Raw genomic sequence first — 13881 nt, forward strand, 5'->3', positions numbered from 1 at the left:
CTACAGAAGTAGGATTGCCCAACCTTCCTTCCGAGGAGTGGCTGGTGGGTTTGAACCGCCAGCCTTCTGGTGAGCAGTCAAGTGCCTTACTTATTACTTAGGTGCCCATAATACCTTATTTCTTAGGTGACCATAATACCCCCATTTTTCCATCTGTAAAACGGAGATAATGATTCAAACTTCATAGGATTGTAATGTTTGGGACCTGGTAGGCTCTAAAATGTTAGCTATTATAGGTGTAGTATCTAGTGCCTGAGGCATTTGACTGCTAACTAGAAGTCTGGCGTTCAAACCCACCAGCCACTCCTCAGAAGGAAGATTGTGCAATCTACTTCTGTGGAGATACTGCCTCAGAAACCCAAGGAGGGGTCACTATGAGTTGAATCAACTTGATGGCAGTTAGTTTTTTAATATTTGCAATTTTGAAATAAAAAAACAGTTTTATAAACCAAATTTCCAACCTTTTGGTTGTTTGGGTGTATTGACCCTTTGCACCAACAATAACTTTGTTACTGGAGCTGCCAAGGGAAACACTAATGCCAAGCAGAATGGTGAAAAAGGAAGGATCGTTATTTATTTGTGCCAGCGTAGACTCAGTGGATTCATATCCAGAGACTGAGACCTGAACAAAGGCCACATGGGGCTTTTATGGGGTTCTTCTTCTGGGGTATTTGGGGTAAAGGGTGATTGGTTACTTGCAGAAAGTGCACCTGCAGCTAGCAGTTTTTACAGAAGCTAAAAGTGCCCAAGCGGAAGAGAGGAGGGGGAGTATGGGCAGAGGAAGAAGGGAGGTGGAGGAGGGCAGAGGAATTTTCCATTCTCTATATGTGTTTTTTCAAGCTGGCTCCAGCTGGATGTCTCTCTCCTCAACTTGAAAATTTTTTTGTAACTAATTTGACAGCAAAGCCTCATCTAACTAATTTAACATATTAGTAACATATACTAGTCTATTTTTGGTTCTGTACTTGACCTTTTATTAAAGCTCTTTGTAAGTTATGTTTTTAGATGCCATTGAGTCATCTCCAACTCATAGTGACGCTATGTACAACAGAATGAAACACTGCCCGGTCCTGTCCCAGGCTCGCGATCCTTGTGTTCCATCAGTTCCCAGAGGCAGTGCAGCTTTGACTTCTTCCTTCCATGTCATTGGTTCTTGATCATATGCCACCTCTTGAAATGGATGAAAATTGAGCAGATCTTTTTGGTACAGAGACTCTATTTCTTCCATCTTATTTTGATGTTTCCTGCATCATTCAATATATTGCCCATAGACTCTTTTGATATTGCAACTCAAGGCTTCAGTTTCCTCATCAGTTCTGTCAGCTTGAGAAATGCTGAGTGTGTTCTTCCCTTTTGGTATTCTAACCCCAAGTCTTTGCACATTTCATTATAATTGACTTTGTCTTCTCAAGCTTCTTTTTGAAATCTTCTGTTCCGCTCTTTTATCTTGTCATTTCTTCTATTTGCTTTAGCTACCTTCTGTTCAGGGGCAGGTTTCAGAATCTCTTCTGACATCCATTTTGGTCTTTTCTTCCTTTCCTGTCTTTTTAATGACCTTTTGCTTTCTCCATGGTTGATGTTTGTGATGTCATCCCACAATATCTGTGGTTTTTGGTCACTGGTGTTCAGTGCATCAAATCTATTCTTTAGATGATCTCTAAATTCAGGACAGGTATGATCAAGGTCATATTTTGGCTCTCATGGACTTGTTTTAATTGTCTTCAGCTTCAAATTGAACTTGCATATGAGTAGTTGATGGTCTATTACACAGTCTTGTCTTGGTCTGTTCCTGATCTTATTTTGGTTGAAGATATTGAGCTTCTCCATCGTCTCTTACCACAGATGTAGTCAGTCTAATTCCTGTGTACTCCATCTGGTGAAGTCCACGTGGATAGCCCCATTTGTGTTGTTGACAAAAAGTATTTCCAATGAATAAATTGTTGGTCTTACAAAACTCTTATCATTCAATCTCCAGCGTTATTTCTATCACCAAGACCATATTTTCCAACTACCGGTGATTCTGTTTTGTTTCCACCTTTTACATTCCAATCGTCAGTGATAATCAGCATTTCTTGATTGAATGTTTGGTCTTTTTCAGACTTCAGAAGTTGGTAAATGTCTTCAATTTTCTTGTCTTTGGCTTTGGTGGTTGGTATGTAAATTTGAATAATAGTTGTATAACTGGTCTTCCTTGTAGGAATATAGATATTATCCTATCACTGACAGCATTGTACTTCAGCATAGATCTTGAAATATTGTTTGCGATGATGAATGCCATGCCATTCCTCTTCAATTTGTTGTTCCCGGCATAGTAGATCATATGGTTGTCTGATTCAGAATGGCCCAAACCAGTCCATTTCAGCTCACTAATGCCTAGGATATCGATCTTTATGTGTTCCATTTCATTTTTCACAACTTCTAATTTTCCTAGATTCAGACTTCGTACATTCCATGTTCTGATTATTAATGGATGTTTGCAGCTGTTTCTTCTTGTTTTGAGTTGTGCCACATCAGTAAATGGATGTCGTGAACGCTTTGCTCCATTCACCTCATTAGGGTCATCTCTACTGTGTGCAGGCAGCTCTTCCCCAGTCATATTTTGAGTGCCTTTGGACCTGAGGGGCTCTTTTTCCAGCACTATATTGGTCAGTGTTTCAGAGCTATTCATAAAGTTTTCCAGTAATATATCAGACAGTGTTTCACTGCTATTCAAATTGTTTTCACTGGCCAATTGTTTGAGAAGTGGATGGCCTCTTCCTTTTTCTGAGTCTGTCTCAGCAACCGCTCCTATATGACAAATTGACAGACAAGTTCATCTTCCTTAGTTGTTTCAAACTGCTCAGCTCACTTCCTGATCGCCCTCAGCTGCTCCAACCCCGCCGTCTCAGCTTGCTACCTTCCCAGCCTCCCTCAGCCACTCCAAACCCCGCTACGCTGCCTCACTTCTTTCCCGGTCTCCCTCAGATGCTCCAAACTCTGCTGTGCCGCCTCACCTTGTAAATTACAGGTGTTATTTATTATTACTGTTTTTATGATACTTATTGGACTTTATAGTTGAGAGTCTCTCTCATTATTAGAAATAAACTCAGATACCTTAGTATTAACTAATTAATATTAACAATAGTTTCTTTGATTGAATGTTTACTGTGTGCCAGTCACTGTACTAGGTATTTTGTATCTATCATTTATTCTAATACTCCTCTAAGTAGGTAGTACTGATCATGTTTTTAATGTGCTGAAACTAAGGGAGGTCCGGCAGTTTGCCTAACATTACGTGTTCACTAAGTAGCAGTCCTGGAATTCAGACCTCATCTCTCTGACTTCAAGGTTTTTCTTTTCTTTTTTTTTCTGACAACTATACTGCCTGTATAAATTAGAAAAGTTTCATAAGGAAATACAGTGATTGATATGTTAAAGTATATCGTTGTCTTGCTCTTTTTACCTATCATATTAGGTGCTGGAAAACCCCCTATGTTTGGTGATTATGAAGCTCAGAGACACTGGCAAGAAGTTACTTTCAATTTACCAGTCACACAGTGGTATGTATAATTTCAATTTAATTTTGTTGTTCTTAGCCAGTTAACATAGATTATTTGAAAGTATTTTTAAATTTAAAAGGAAAGTATGCTATTTTCTTCATCCTGAGTATCCTCATCTCCTGCATACTGATGCCAGTTATATGTTGCCTTGCATTTTTTAGATCTGTCTTGGAAAGTTCATGATCTGAAAGTTACCCATATACTCAGTTAACAGTTGTAGTATGATACTGTGGTGGTTATGTTTGTGTGTCAACTTGGTTGGGCCTGGTTGAGTGGCTGGGAAGCTGGTGGTAGTTATTCCCCATGATGAGACTGACAGTCAACTCCATGGTAGAATCTACTGTGAGCAGCTGAGTAGCTGCCTTAGGGATGTGGTCTGCTTCTTGTATATAAGGAGAAGTCTTGGGGAACAGTCTCTAGCTTATGGCATACTTGAACCATGCATGTAGCCGTGTTGTTCAGCAGCCTGCCATGCTCTGCAGACCTTGGGACTTTGAATGGACTTGAATTAATGGCCTGCCTTGTGGTTTGGTAACGTTGAGACTATGCCATTTTGTCAACCTTGGGCTTGTCAGCCTCAGCAGCCAGTATCTGCCGAGATGCTTCTAGCTTCAGTGGGCCAGGAGCAAGAGGCAGAGCTGAAGCTCAAGGTCGATGGGCCTTCACAGAGCCCCTAGAGCCTGGCACTTTGAACTTGGGCTTCTAGCCTCCTGAACTGTAAGACAATAAACTCCTGTTTGTTAAGGCCATTCCATTTGTGGAATACAGTCCAGTCAGAGCAGCACTATGTAACCAGAACAGATACTAAATTAGAACTTTTGATGACAGAACAATATAGCATACCTCAGAAGTTCCTCTGGACTTCTGTGGAAAATACCATCATGAGCTAAAATTATTTCTTCTTTCTCCTTTCACCCATACCACTTTTCCCACTAAAAATCACTCTTCTTATAGCCAGAGGTAAGAACAGAAGAGACCCTTGGTAATAGTAATGGCTAAATTTGTGGAGCTGAAAATAGGACTGAGGGAGAAGCCTACAATATTAGGATTTGTTTTCAACTCTGAAACATTCAAATATGTCCCTTTGGTTCAACTGTCTTTGAATGTCTTATATCTAGTATAAAGCATATCATATTATGTGTTGTAGTTATGTGCTGTCGAGTCAGACCTGACTCGTACCGACCCCTCCTTGGGTTTCCGAGGCAGTATCACTACAGAAGTAGATTGCCCGACCTTCCTTCTGAGGAGTGGCTGGTGGGTTTGAACCGCCAGCCTTCTGGTTAGCAGTCAAATGCTTTAGACACTATGCTACCAGAGCTCCATATCATATTATAGATCCTCAATAACTATTTGTTGAATGAATATTTAAGTTCTTTTAACATTAAATTCTTTCTCACACCATCTCATTTCCATAGCTTTTTCTGTGTATTACAAAAGAGAAGGCCAGCTCTGCCCTTCACTGTTTTCATGGTACAGTAAATGTGGAACCTTATGTAGCATAGTACTTAACGTACTTTACTGCTAACAAGATGGCTGGCGGTTCAAACCCACCAGCCACCCCTCAGGTATCACTTCAATAGTGATACTGTCTTGGAAACCCAAGGTGGGGTCCTATGAGTCGTGTCCAACTCGACGGCACATAACAGCAACAACAACATGTTTTTCAGAACTCAGAGAACTTCATAGAATTCTTTAATAATTGTTATTGCTCTTAACTTCATGAGGTGGGGTAATTAGTCTTAATTTTATATACAAGTCTACCTCCAAGTTTTTCCGTGTTTCACTGTTAGGAATGTGTGAGATAAAAAAGCAGTAGCTTAGTGGTGAAGAGTGTAGATAACTTAATTGCCTGACTTCAAATCCTAGCTGTACCATTTACTAGCTGTGTGACCTTTGGCAAATTATTTAACTTTCTGTGCCTCAGCTTTATCATTTATAAAGTAGAGGTAATAAGAATGCATATTTCACTGGGTTATGTTGAGGTTTGAATAAAATGATACGTGTAAAACATTCAGAACAATGACTGGTATATAGTAAGCTCTCAGTAAATATTAGCTATGGCTATAGCTTCACAGAAATTTGTGCCTGTCATTTTTATTGATAATATTCTAATAATATGATATTACTTAATGATCATTGGACACCTGATAGGTTATTCTCTTACAGACTGGCTAACTGTTGATATTGTTCTATTGATAGTTTTGGTCATGCTTTTATATAAGTCCTTTATCAGAGTTTCATACAAGGACTTCATATTGGCTTCACTCAAATTCATATTAATAGTTTGGCCGTATCATAGGTAGAGTTTAGAGTGTTTCAAGTAGAGGTTAGCTAGATATTTGCCACTACTTTTTATTGTTCTTTTTGAGCATCTTCCAGCTCCTCAGACGTTGATTTGCAGAGAGTATCACTGTTTAGATTATTGGTTCATTTTTTATTGTTTCCTTTTAACTTTTTGTTGTGATTTGGGTGAAAGTTTATAGAGAAAACTGGTTTTCCATTCAATAATTCATATGCATTTTGATTTGTGACATTGATTGTAGTCCTCACAGGGTAATAGCACTATTCCCACTTCTTCCCTCCAATCCTTTCCTGCCTTCTGAGCTTTATTACTGGGTAAATGTTGCCCCTTTTGATCTTGTAAGGTTGGTTGTTCTAAGGAGTGATTTCATTCACCTGATAGGCCTGTCTGTTGTTTGGCTGAAAGGTGAGCCATGGGGGTCAGTTCAATTCCAGACTTGAAGGGTGTCAAAGGGCAATAGTCTTGGGGATTCTACCAGTCTTTATCAGACCAGGAATCCTGATTTTTTTATTATGAGTTTTGTTCTACATTTTTCTCCCACTCTATCCAGGACTTTCTGTTGTGATCTCTTTCAGAACAGTCAGCAGTGGTAACCAGACACTATCTAGTTCTTCTGGTTTCAGGGTCGTGAAGGCTGGGGTTCTTTAGTTCTTTGGACTGTTTCCATGCATCTTTGATGGGGAGAGACCAATAGTTGCACCTTAGATGGTTGCTCATGATTATTGTCACACTCTTAATATTTTTTCTTTTGCTTAAAAGGTAGATTAAGGTGACATTTACTGGTGCTTTATTTCTTTAATGCACTCTCCCTTGCTAAAAAGGGGCTAGGAAGTAGCATCTTCTGACCTCTTCTAACTATACGAGAGGAAGACAGAATCACCATGAGCAGCCCAAGAGGCCTGTTCTTATGAAGTCAGACATGCCGCCATCCTCCAGCCCTCTTAAAATCCTTGACACCAACCGTTCCTCTCATGGCACCCACCACCTCTCTGTGAGCTCGATAATTTGCTGCAGTGGCTACATCAAACTCATAGATCATGGAGTTTATTAGGGAAGCAACAGGCTGCAATTCAAGTTCAGGAACACACTTGGAATACAGTTCTTCGGTCAGGGCAGTCTGCCCTCTGCTGTGCCCTTAGACACACCTCTCTGGCCCTTGGCCTCTGCCTCTGTGGGCCAGGTAAGCCTGCCACTCTGTCCTGTGCCTCTTGGTTCCACTGCTGCCATCTCTCTGCTGGGCATCTCCCTCAACTGGCAGTTCCTTCTGCCCCTAGGAGGGCTCATTTTGAGCTTGAAAAAGTGGCAAAACCAACCAATACCAACATCAGTGTTCTACATACCTGAGAGAGAGTGAACTTTCCCAGAAGATTACTTCTTGCTGCTCCAGAAGAAATAACTCCAGATGGATGACTTTAACAGTCAGGAGTTTAAGTTGCATGGTGCCACCCAGTAATCCAGTGGGAGTTACAAAGACTATGGCTAGAAAAGCCATACCATGTACTCCTTACATACACTGTACTCCTTAATGTGAGTTTTTAAATTATAAAATATATGTAACATAAAATTAGCCATCTTAACCTTTTTTTTTCTTTCTGCTTTTGTGTTTTTTTTTTCTCAATTGTGAGTTGGGTGAAAGTTTACAGAGCAAATTTATTTTCCGTGTAACAGTTTGCATACATTTTGTTTCATGACATTAATTACAGTCCCCATAATGGAACAGCTCTCTTCCCATTTCCTCCCTGTGGTCACCTTTTCACTGTGTCCTTCTTTCCTATGCATTCCTGCTATCTCAGCTATCTCTCTGGGCAAATAATGTCCTTCTGATCTTCCATGGTTGATTGTTGTAAGGAGTGTACCTATGTGGTATAATTATTCACCTTATATGCTTGTCTGTTGTTTGGCTAGAAGCTACAGGAGTGAGTTCAAGTCCAGGCCTGAAAAGTGACTGGGGCCATAGTCTTGGAGGTTTCACGGTCTCTGTCAGACCAGTAAGCCTGGACTTTTTTTTTTTTAATGATTTTGAGATTTGTTCCACATTTTTCTCCCACTCTATCCAGGATCTCCTTCATTGTTCCCTTTCTAAGTGGTTGACAGTGGTAGCCAGGCACCATCTAGTTCTTCTGGTCTCAGGATCACATAGGCTGAGGTTTGTATGGTCCGCCAGTCCTTTGGACTAATCGTTTCCATGTGTCTTTGATTGTTTTCATTCTTCTTTGCTTCAGATGAGGAGAGACCAATTGTTGCATCTTAGATGGCTGCTTGTAAGCTTTTAAGACCCTAGTTGCTACTCATGAAAGTAGGATGTAGAACAGTGTTTTTGTGTAGTATATTATGCTAGGTGAGCTAGATGTCCCCTGCCACCATGGTCCTGAGCCCACAGGCCCAACAACTCATTCCCTCAGGGTAGTTGGCTGTGGCTAAGAAGTTATCATAACTTTGCCCCCTGTTAGCTCTATTATATACATCTGGACATTCTTATAAGCACGTACCAATTTGTATATAGAAATATCTTCTGCAAAACTTGTATATGGTCATGGGTATATTCCCTTTTGCCTAGACATAACTGATCATTCAGCCTATCTACCTGTGTATCTACCCATAGATTAATGTTTGTTATTAGTGATAATGTAATTTTGTGTACGTAAAAGCATTTATCTTTGTTATCTGTACCTCTTGTGCACCTCTCTGTGTCTTTCTTTTCCTTAGTGTTACTGTGTTGGTTACTCTCTTTTGGTGTATTCATTCTGACCATTTTTAAGTATACAATTCAGTGGCATTAATTTCATTTCCAATGTTGTGTGCAACCATCAGTAGGCCTTTACTGGGTTAGTAAAGTGGCTCAGTGGTAGCTGTCAAGGTTTCAGCCTTTTTCCGTCTTTTCTCTCCACCATTCTTTCTTCTTATTACGTTAGCTTTTCATCCCATGGATTTAAGATGACCTCCAGGACTAAAGGCATTTCAATTTTGTATAACCATATTTGAGGCAAGAAGACCTTCTTTCTACCCCTCTTTTTGTCCTGCAACAAAATGCTTCTACCTTTAGAACAATTGTTAGCAAGAAGAAATGCCTGGCTCAGTGCAAACATTGTTTTATACCTGGAGTGTGCAGTGGGGAACACCAAACCACCTTCCCTGAGCGTATTGCTGTCTAAACAAAACTGAAGTTTTATAAATCAAAACAATTGGTGGGAATGGCTGTTTATTTCAGCATTGTTTATAACAGTAAGAAATATGAGACACCCTAAATACCTTTTAGTAAGTGTTGTGAATTGAATATTGTAACCCTAAAATTCAGGTCTTTCCTGGAACCTAAGAACATGGGCCTTATTGGGAAATAGGGTCATTACAAATGTAATTAGTTAAAACGAGGTCATAGTGGAGTAGGGTTGGCCCTTAAACCAATGACTGGTGTTCTTAGAAGAAGAGAAGAGGTCTCAGAGAGACAGAGACAGAGGGAAGTTGGAGGCAGATATTGGAGTTATTCTGCCAGAAGCTAAGGAACTCCTTGGGCTGTCAGAAGCTGGAAGAGGCAAGGAAGAATTCTCCATTGGAGGCTTTGGAGAGAGCACGGCCCTGCCGACACTTTGAATTTGGATTTCTGGCCACCAGAACTGTGAGAGGATATATTTATGATATTTTTATTCACCTAGTTCATGGTAATTTGTTCTGACAGTCTTAGGAAACTAACACAGTAGGAAATGATTAAAGTATATTTCACTTTCTGCACATATATACGTTTATTCTAGGGAGTACTAGAAATGAAATCACTAAAGTAGATAATTTTAATGTATACCAATGTCATATATATCTTTCTCTATAACTTTATCAACACTTAATAATGTCAGACTTTTAAAATTTGCATGTTCTTGGATACTTGCTCTGGTGGGAGGGAGCTCTGGTGGCATAGTGGTTAAAGCATTTGGTTGCTAACCAAAAAGTTGGTGGTTTGAACCCACCAGCCACTCTGTGGGAGAAAGATAAGGCAATCAGCTTCCTTAATGATTTACAGCCTTAGAAACCCTATGGGGTAGTTCTACTCTGTCCTATAGGGTTGTTATGAGTTGGAATTGACTCAATAACAGTAATCATTTTTTAGTACTTTTGAAGCTAAGATCTTTTCCTATGCTTATTACCATTTGTATTTCTTCTCAAAATTTACTATTCATATCTTTCACTTATGTTTTCAATGGATTATTTGCCTTTTTCTGTAATGATTTGCATGATTTAAATATAAATAATTGTATTAGTTTCCTATGCTGTAACAAATTATCATAAATAATAATTACTTGAACACATATATCTTACCATAGTGTCTTTATGTCAGAAGTTCAAGCACAACTTAGCTTGATCCTTCAGTCTAGGTCTCAGCTGAGGAAGGATCCTCCAGGTTGTTAGCAAAATTCATTTCATTGCAGCAGCAAGACTTAGCTTCCTTGCTTGTTAAAGACCATCCTCAGATTCTAGAGGCTACCCTCAGTTTCTTAAAATAAGGGCTTCTACAGTGAGGCCACTTCAAGATGGCTTGCTTCAAAGTCAGTGAGAGGGAGATTCTCTAGTACACCTTCTAGCAAGACAGAATCTTATATATACATATAACATAAGTGAAATTCCATCACCTTTGCCATTTTTAATTTTGTCCACTAACTTTTACTTATTTTGTTGTTGAGAATATACATAGCAAAACATAACACCAATCCAACAGTTTTTGCATGTACAGTTTAGAGACATTGATTACATTCTTTGAGTTGTGCAACCATTCTAACCCTCCTTTTCTGAGTTGTTCCTGTCATTAATATAAACTGTCTAATCTTTTTTTTTATGTTATTTTACTGATTTGTATGTTTGTTTTTTAAATTAAATTTTCATTTTTGCAGTGTTCCCTTTCCCCTCCTTCCCACTTCTGGTAACCAGTAAAGAAAGCTTCCTTCCATATATAAACTTTTCCTTGACTTGTTACAACACTAATACGATTATTTGTCCTTCAGTGATTGACTTATTTCACTCAGCATAATGTCCTCAAAGTTCATCCATGTTATGTGGTGTTTTGCAGATTCTACATTATTCTTTAGCATTGCATAGTATTCCATTTTGTGTACGTATCATAGTTTGGTTATCCATTCTTCTGTGGATTATGGGCATATAGGTTGTTTGCATCTTTTTGCTATTGTAAATAGTGCTACAATGAACATGGGTGTGCATATATCTGTTCTTGTTCTGGCTCTTACTTCTTTAGGATACCTACCTAGTAATGCGATTGCTGGATCAAATGGTATTTCTAATTCCAAGTTTTTAAGGAATCACCATACTGCTTTCCATAGTGGTTGTATCATTGGACAGTCCCACCAGCAGTGTATGAGAGTTCCAATCTCTCCACATCCTCACCAACATTTGTTATTTTCTGTCTTGTTGAACTTTGCTACTAGTGCTGGGGCAAGATGGTATCTCGTTTTGATTTGCATCTCTCTAATGGCTAATGATCGTGAGCATTTCTTCATATGTTTGTTGGCTGCCTGAATATCCTCTTTGATGAAGTAGAGTCTGTTCATGTCTTCTGCCCATTTTTTAATTGGATTATTTGTCTTTTTGTTGTTGAGGTGTTGGAGTTTTCTCTAAATTCTAGAGATAAGTCCCTTGTCAGATATTTCATTGCCGAATATTTTTTCCCAATCTGTAGGTTCTCTTTTGACTCTTTTGGAGAAGTCTTTGGAAGCACATAAAAATTTAATTTTTAGAAGGTCCCATTCATCTAGTTTCTTTTCTGCTGTTTGGGCATTTTGGGTTATGCTTGACAGTCTATTTATGCCGTGTATTATGGGCCCTAAATTTGCCCCTATTTTTTCCTTGAGGAACTTTATAATTTTAGGTTTCACATTTAAGTCTTTGATCCATCTGGATTTAGTTTTTGTATATGGTGTGAGGTACAGATCTTGTTTCATTTTTCTGCAAATGGATATCCAGTTTTGCCAGCACCATTTGTTCAACAGATAATCTCTTCCCCATTTAATGGACTGTGACTGACTGTCAAAGATCAGCTGACCATAGGTTGATGGATCTATTTCTGACTTCTCAATTCTGTTCCATTTGTCTATGTGTCTATGTTTTGACTACTGTGGCTGTATAGTAGATGTTAAGATCCAGGAGTGTGAGACCTCCTACTTTGTTGTTCTTCTTCAATAATGCTTTGCTTATCTGAGGTCTCTTTCCTTTCCATATAAAGTTAGTGATTGGTTTTTCCATACCCTTAAAAAATGTTGAGGATTTAGACCTCTCAGGCTTCTGGAAGCTAGTGACTCCAGCCCGCCACCATGGTAAGTAGCCTACCTGCTAGCGCTGCAAGATGCCAAGGAGAGAGGTGCAGCCAGGGCTGGAGGCGCAAAGTGGGTGTGCCTAGAGCGATGGCGTAGCCTGTAGCGGGTGAGTCCCTTTTCTGCTCCTGAGGAGATAGGCTGAGCCCGGTGCAGTAGGTGTGCAACGATGGCTCGGTTAACCTTGGACAAAGCCCATTCGAAATAATCCTGAGTAAAGCCTTCTCCTGCAAAAAAAAAAAAAAAAAATTGTTGATGGGATTTGGATTGGGATTGCATTGAATGTATAGATTGTTTTGGGTTGAACTGACATTTTCAGTGTTCATTCTGCCTATCCATGAGCATGGTATGTTCTTCCATAAGATCTCTTATGGTTTCTTACAGTAATCTTATATAGTTTTCTTTGTACAGGTCTTTTGTGTCCCTGGTAAGATTTATTCCCAAGTATTTTATTTTTTTTTTGTTAGCTATTGTAGATGGTATTGATTTTTTTATTTCTTTTTTAGCAATCTCTTTGCAGTGTAGAGGAAATCCAACTGAGTTTTGTATGTTGATCTTGTATCCTGCCACTGTACTAAATCTCTCAATTAGTTTCAGCAGTTTTCTTGTTGAGTCTTTTGGGTTTTTTATGTGTAGGATCATTTCATCAGCAAATAGGGATAGTTTGACTTCTTCCTTATCAATTTGGATGCCATTTCTTTGCCTTTCTTGCCTTGTGGCCCTGGCTGGGACTTCCAATCCAGTGGTGAATAGAAGTGGTGATAGAGGCATCCTTGTCTGGTTCCTGTTCTCAAGGGGAATATTTCAGTCTCTCTCCATTGAGAATAATGTTAGCTGTTGGTTTTGCATATATGCCCTTTATCGTGTTGAGGAATGTCCCTTCTATTCTTATTTTGCTGAGAGTTTTGATCAGGAATGGGTGTTGGATTTTATCAAATGCCTTTTCTGCATTGATTGATAAGATCACGTGGTTCTTTTCCTTTGTTCTGTTTATGTGGTGGATGACGTTGATTGTTTTTCTGATGTTAAACCATCCTTGCATACCTGTTGGGAACCTCACTTGGTCATAATGAATTATTTATTTGAAATGTTGTTGGAGTCTATTGGCTAGGATTTTGTTGAAGATTTTTGCGTCTATATGCATGATGGATATTGATCTCTAGTTTTCCTTGTGAGTGATGTCTTTGCCTGGTTTTGGTATCAAAATTAGGCTTGCTTTATAAAATGAATTTGGGAGGCTTCCATTGTTTTCTGTGTTTTGGAATAGTTTGAGTAGGATTGTTGTTAGTTCTTCTCTGATGGTAGAATTCTCCAGTGAAACCATCTGGGCCAGGACTTTTTTTGTTGGCAGTTTTTTTATGACTTGTTCAATTTTGTCTTTTGTTAGGGTCTGTTCAGCTTTTTCACCTCAGTGTGTGTTAGTTTAGGTAAGTATTGTGTTTCTAGAAATCTGTCCATTTCTTCTTTGTTCAAATTTGTCCATTTTCAAATTTGTTGGAGTATTGTTCTTCATAGTATCCTGATATTATCCTTTCAATTTCTGTTGGTTCTGTTGTGACATTGTCCAATTCATTTCTTACTCATGTTATTTGTATTCTCTCCCTCTTTTCCTTTATTAAATTTGCCAATGTTTTGTCAGTTTTATTAATCTTTTCAAAAAACCAACTTCTAGTCTTGTTGATTTTTTTCTATTGTCTTTTTTTTTTTGTTTCATTTATTTCTGCTCGAAAGTTTT

The 13881-nt window shown here is 38.9% G+C and overlaps 1 protein-coding gene across 1 annotated transcript in view; it reads left to right on the forward strand.

Annotated features, from left to right (window-relative positions):
- ALG6 (ALG6 alpha-1,3-glucosyltransferase) overlaps positions 1 to 13881 on the forward strand; it is a 100288-nt gene that overhangs the window by 22718 nt on the left and 63689 nt on the right. Inside the window, exon 2 of the mRNA XM_007959133.1 lies at positions 3455 to 3539. Coding sequence (XP_007957324.1) covers positions 3455 to 3539 — 85 coding nt within the window. The remainder of the gene's footprint in view (positions 1 to 3454; positions 3540 to 13881) is intronic.

Source organism: Orycteropus afer, unplaced genomic scaffold (assembly GCF_000298275.1).
Source record: "Orycteropus afer afer isolate SDZICR_OR568_19922 unplaced genomic scaffold, OryAfe1.0 scaffold00016, whole genome shotgun sequence".
In the NCBI taxonomy this organism is placed as follows: domain Eukaryota; kingdom Metazoa; phylum Chordata; class Mammalia; order Tubulidentata; family Orycteropodidae; genus Orycteropus; species Orycteropus afer.